A 6,575-nucleotide genomic window follows, 5' to 3' on the forward strand; every position below is an offset into this window, starting at 1 on the left:
TTCTTTTTTGTCCTCTTAGGTTTTTGGTCAGGTTTTACCACGGTAGAGGCAAGTTTCCTAGAAACTGAGTTCACCTCCTCCCTCTGGTCCTGCTTTTGGAGTTCATCGGATTGGGCCTCCACAGATTTTTCATCCATCATCTGGAACTTGAGATAACGGCTAACCGCATATTTCTTCGACCCGACCTCCTCAGTGTCATACTTCTTTTGCAGGGCATCTCAGACCTCCTTTGTTATCTTCATTGTACTGTAGTAGTCATACAAATCATCAGTCAAACCATTTAAAATGAAATTCTTATACAGAAATTCTTTCTCCTCCCAGTCAGTAGCTTCTTTTATTTGTTGTTCAATTGGTTCTTCTAAAGAGACGATCAGCTTAGCGCTAGTAAAAGCTTCGATAACTTTCTTGATGGTGAGGAAGAACAGGATCTTTTGCTTCCAAAGCTTGAAGTTCGCTCCTTCGAACCGGAATGGACGGTTAAGGTTAGATATCTCATTGTTGCTACTGAGGGCCATTGATGATGTGGAAACGTCTTAAAATTTTTGGAAACAACAGGGCCCTCAGAACGACAAACTGTAAGCCGTCAAGGCACGGCGGTCAAGTGAAGAGCAAAACCTGCAAAACAGAAACTCGTTATAGGCTGAATCGCAGAGCTCGCTCTCTTTAAGACGTTTCGCGGTGATAACGGGCAGAAATGCACGTTATCATAGTGCTAAGTTCTTAAACAATGTTTGATTGCGTTGATAAAACATGTTAAATTGCGTCCATCAAGCATCAATTTCATAATATTGCGATCACATGCGTTCATCGCATAGGAACAGTTGATTTTAGTATTTTTATGTAGAATATGCATTGACGCAATGCAAGAATTGCGATCACAGGAAATCATTGGTCGAGCGTAGCATCACCGCAAGGCTTTGCGATAATCGTGTTCGCAAATATTCGCCCGAGAAGGATCGCCGCAACTTGGTCAGCGCAACATGGTGGGCGCATCTAGGTGAAAGGCTAATTAATCGCGATGGGACAGAAAGCTGATGACAGTCTAATCCGAATTAAGTTGACAAACCGATAACAATCACAAGTAATTCAGCTTTTCGGTGACAAATATTCGGCACATCAGTCAGGAATTAAAGTCATCCCATTTGTACAATTAATAATGGGCAGAAATACATGTTATCATAGTGCTAAGTTCTTAAACAATGTTGGATTGCATTGATGAAATATGTTAAATTGCGTCCATTAAGCATAAATTCTATAATATTGCAGTCGCATGCGTTCAGCGCACTAGAACTATTGATTTTTTTAATTTTGTGTAGAATATGCGTTAACGCAATGCAAAGATTGCGATCATAGGAATTCATTGGTCGAGCGCAACTTCACCACAAGGCTTTGCATTGATCGTGCTCGCAAACATTCGCCCGAGAAGGATCGTCGCAACTTGGTCAGCGCAACATGGTGGGCGCATCTGGGTGAAATGCCAATTAAGAGCGATGGGATAGAAAGCTGAAGATAGTCAAATCCAAATTAAGTTGACAGCCAATAACGGTCACAAAGTACATTCAGCTTTATCGGTAACAATTATCCAGCGCATCAGTAAGGAATTAAAGCTGCCCCAACTGTACAACTAGGAGAGAGAAGCCGCCTTTCACCATGGATGTTCTATAAATACTAAGGGCATTCTTCAGAGAAGGGGTTAACAAGTTGATCAGTCCGCACATCTTTGTTTTTAGTTTTCTTTCATTTTAAGGCAGACGCGAGGGAGAAAGTTGTGTCGGTAGATCATTCCGGTAAACTTGGGAGAGCGTTGGAAGCTCCAAGGACTGAGAGAGGGACGACGTCTACAGAAGCATGAACATATTTAGAATAGAATAGAGATTTCAGTGTATAAAGCCTCGGTCAGCAAGGAATTGGTACCAAGCTCTCTATCTTTAACTTCCATTGGCATTTTGTACTCAACTCATTTATAAGAATAGAATTTCTTTCTCTATATTTGTTCACTCTCTCTCTGTTATTCACGCATGAGTAGCTAAATCAGTTGAATGGGTTGAGAAGCATTTAGTTAGCATAACTAGGAAATCTTCATTCTTTGCGATTATCTTGTTTATATATGCTTCATTTGTTCATTAGGGATACTCGAGAGGGTAGTCTAAGGACAGGATCTAAGCTTGGGAAGGTCAGGTTAGGATCTAGGCTCGGGAGAGTTAGATTAGAACGCATAATACAAGAAATAGGCACTTAAGAATTAGCACTATTTGTTATCAACGCATCGCATACATACTAGAGATAGGATATGATTGTATGCGGTCACCTTGCTTTCATGCATTTTGCATCATCGCATAGGACAAGAGTAGAGACTTAGGGATGAGCTCTATGGACATTTTGCATTCAACACATGCATCCTAGAATTAGGAGCATCGAATTTACATTGGAAAATGAATTGATGTGCATGGTAGTAACATGATCGCATAGTCTGACGCATTCCCAAGTAACGCTAGCTAAAGATCTTCTCAACCCGTTCATCACATACTCATTGCATCTATCAATGCAACTGTCTTTTCTCAAATCCGCTGCCTTTATTTATTTCTTTTTCATCAACGCAAACAACAAACCCAAAACTTATCTATTTACTTGGTTACCGCAAAGTTGTCATAAAAATTACCAACACATACTGTTTTCACAAGTCCCTGTGTTCGACCCTGGACTTACGAGGAAACTCAGAGGAATTTACACTTGGATTCTGCTGGGAAAATTGAGTGCACAACGCAATTCCATCAACGCATAACATCCATATTTCCACTTCATAAAAACAAGCATTTACAATCATCAGAGAGAAGTCGCCGTTCGCCTTGGATGTTCTATAAATACCAAAGGCATCCTTTAGAAAATGGGTTAAGGAGTTCAGCAGTTAAAGATTTCATACTTCAGTTCGCACATCTTTGTTCATAGTTTTCTTTCGTTTTAAGGCGGACGCAAGAGAGAAGGTTGTGCCGATAGATCGTTCTGGTAAGCTTGGGAGAGAGTCGGAAGCTTCAAGGACAGAGAGAGGGCCGACGCCAGCGGAAGCAGGAACATCTTTAGAACCGAATAGAGATTACAGTGTAAAAGCCTCGGTCAGCAAAGAATTTCTACCAGGCTCTCTACCTTTAACTTCCATTGTTATTTTGTACTCCACTCATTTATCGAAATGGAATCTATTTCTCTATATTTGTTCACTCTCTGTTATTTACGCATGAGTAGCTAAATTAGTTGAATGGGTTGAGAAGCATTTAGCTAGCACAACTAGGGAATCTTCACTCTATGCAATTATCTTGTATTATGAGTGTTTCATTCATTCATTAGAGATACTCGGGAGGGTAGTCTAAGGACATGATCTAGGCTTAGGAAGGTCAGGTTAGAATCTAGGCTCGGGAGAGTCAGATTAGAACGCATAAACAAGAGATAGAAGCTTAGGAATAAGCACTATTTGTTATCAACGCATCACATGCATCCTAGAGATAGAATATGATTGTATGCGGTCATCTTGCTTTTATGCATTTTGCATCATTGCATAGGACAAGAGTAGAGACTTAGGGATAAGCTCTATGGACACTTTTGCATTCAACACATGCGTCCTAGATTTAGGAGCATCGTATTTTGATGGTGGGAAATTAGAAGTCAATTTTACTCGACAACCAAAATCTCGTGGACACAGTAAGCGATGCATGTTCCTAAGATATGCGTTGATAGTCATGCGTCGATGGTCATGCGTTGGACTGATAATGCGTTAATGAATGTATATGATGACCATGCATCCTGCCATAAGTTTTCTTGCACTCACGCCAAGTACAACGCGAACGTAAGTTTCTTGGGTAATCCGAGGTCGAACACAGGGACTTGTAGCTATATGTATGCAGTAATGTGCATGCGATGGTTTAAATAAAAGAATGGAAGGGATGTTGCTAAGTTAATCCTACTCCTACTCTTATCTAACAGACAACGCAATGAGATTATGCATGAAAGGTAGAGATACGACAGCACTTGACATGAAATAAATGTATAGGAAAATAGATAAAATGCGGAGATGTTTTCATTGCAATACTTAAAAGTGACCGCAAGGGAAACCTTAGTCAATGCAAGCCATGCGATCATGCTACACACATTAAAAGCCTAAATCTAGGCCGTATGCAGTGTGTATGCATAAATGTCGAGATGACCGCATACCGCCACCATATCCTACTTCCTGGACGCAGCCATTGTCCTCTCCGCAGGGTGCATACATTGTGTAATAACAAACAAAGCTTATTCCTAAGTCTTCATTCTTGCTTATGCAAACCTAATCTAGCCCTCTCGAGCATCGATTCTAACCTAGCTCTCTCGAGTCATTAGATTCTTTCTTTAGACTCTCTCTCAAGCAGATCTAAAGGTGTGATGGGCGCATACATAAGACAAGGTAACCGCATGAACCTGGTTGACGCAAGATTATTCCTATCTCTAGTGAACAATGCATACATTGCTTAATGCGACCAACCACTTACTCTCCCAGGCAGTTGGTTGTTGCTGACTTTACTCATAGACAAGCATTGCGTTAGCCTATAGACAGGCATTGCCGCAGCTTCACACTAAGAAAATAAGGTTTTCTCACACACTCACACAATGCATACCTCTCGGTGGTTGCTACATGCTTCATATCTCTAATCCACACGACTAAGTATGCAATACTCTAGCAGCCCCACTAAGTGTTGCAATGAAAGTAAAGATGTTAAGTAAAGAAGATGGAAATGGAGTCGAAGGAACAGAGAAATGCATTAGAAACAAATTGTATTAATTCCTTAATAAAAAAATGTCATACAATACAATATAAGAAAGAAAGGAAAAGGAAATGACTTACTTAAAGCAAAGACTTGCTCCCAGCGGATGTGTGTCAAGGCTACCGGTGGTGCCATGGATGGGTAGAGGAACTGACTCTCTCGAGATCTAGCTCTGGTCGAAGGCTCCGGTCATCACTCGGAATGGATGAAGGAGGTAAAGAACTCTTAGCCATCTTCTCACGCGTTAGTCTGGATCGCAAGGATCCGCCCTAGGCGAACCTCAAGCAAAAACCTTGGATCAAATGACTTTTAGCTCATCGGCTTCTATTTATAGAGCTTGGACTGTCTCTTATACACATCTAGATGTGTATAAGAGACAGGCTCTGAGTCTGACATTCAGCGCGTTAGTCCTTTTCGAACCTCTACCACTAACGACGTGGTAGGTGAAATGTCAGCATCATCTTTTGGTTTTTCTCGAGGTACATGCATTGATGCGTCCATTCCACCAACCTTGCGTTGATCCCATTAGTATGCATTGTCACGTAGCCGCAATCATTCAATGACCGCATTCGCTTAATACCGCAACTCTACATGATGACCGCAATTGCTTGACGAGCGCAACTCCCATGCGATGGACGCATACGGTTGATTACCGCAACATCCATGCATTGATCGATGTGTTTGCCTTTGCAATGGAGTGTTTCTCCTCATGCGGTCATCTATGTGGTGGTCCAGTTTCCGCATTTGCGTTCATTTTCCTGCATTAGCTACAAAAATAGAACATTGAATGCATAATAACGCAAAATAACAGGTTAGCTTAGATTCAACATGTTAATCGACGTAAGCTCACTTTCTCATGAATTTCTATCATGATTGCCGCATATTCTGCCTAACAACCTTCATAATTCTAAATAAAAGGCCTAAGATGACATGCATTTCTGCACGTCATCACATTTGCATTGGAAAATGACTTGCTGTGCATGGTGGTAGCATGATCGCATAGTCTGGCGCATTCCCAAAGAACGCTAGCTAAAGATCTTCTCAGCCCGTTCATCGCATACTCAGTGCATTTATCACACAAATGACTTTTCTCAAATCCGCCGCATTTGTTTATTTTCTCATTAACGCAATCAACAACAAACCAACAATCTAATGGAAAATGAAAGCTGAATTTTGAGAAAATTTAGATATCAAATTATATTTTATTTTATTTTCAATCAAATTATATTGACGTGGTAATAACATGAGATTATTATTATTTTTAAGTACTATAATTAAACGTGAATAACTATTTATAATGAGATTGTCTAACGATTTAAGGTGAAATTAACTAAGATATCATTTATTAGGTTTTTTCCCCTCTATTTTGGGTGAAGTAGACATTATCGATAAAGTATGATTTTTATGGAAAAAAATAATATGAAGTAGAAATTATTAGAGATAAAAGGTAATTTTTTAAAAATATATTTCCCTTTTATTTACAATGAAATAGAGATTATTAGAGATAAAATGTGATTTTTTTTTAAATTTTTTCTCTTTAATTAACGTGGAGTAGATATTAGAGATCAAATGTGATTTTTTAAAATTTTTCTTTCTTTTGATGTGAATTATAGATAAATTGTTTTTTTCTTTCTTTTAAAAGTATGAAGGTTAAGAATAGGGAGTTTTTCTTTTTCATGTGTGATGCACAAAAATAGGGAAAAAAAGTTTTTTTAATATATTTTTTTTTTTTTTTGTGTCTTATGTGGGATGTTGAAAAATAGAGAAAAAATTATTTAATAATTTAAG

The 6,575-nt window shown here is 39.1% G+C and overlaps 1 protein-coding gene across 1 annotated transcript in view; it reads right to left on the minus strand.

Annotated features, from left to right (window-relative positions):
• Window positions 1-137, minus strand: part of LOC120078549 (glutamic acid-rich protein-like) — a 32,303-nt gene extending 32,166 nt beyond the window's left edge. Inside the window, exon 1 of the mRNA XM_039032830.1 lies at window positions 1-137. This exon is cut by the window's left edge and continues 116 nt beyond it. Within this exon, the coding sequence (XP_038888758.1) occupies window positions 1-137 (137 nt within the window).
• Window positions 138-6,575: the final 6,438 nt, after the last annotated feature.

This window comes from Benincasa hispida, chromosome 1 (assembly GCF_009727055.1).
Source record: "Benincasa hispida cultivar B227 chromosome 1, ASM972705v1, whole genome shotgun sequence".
NCBI classification, from domain to species: Eukaryota; Viridiplantae; Streptophyta; class Magnoliopsida; order Cucurbitales; family Cucurbitaceae; genus Benincasa; species Benincasa hispida.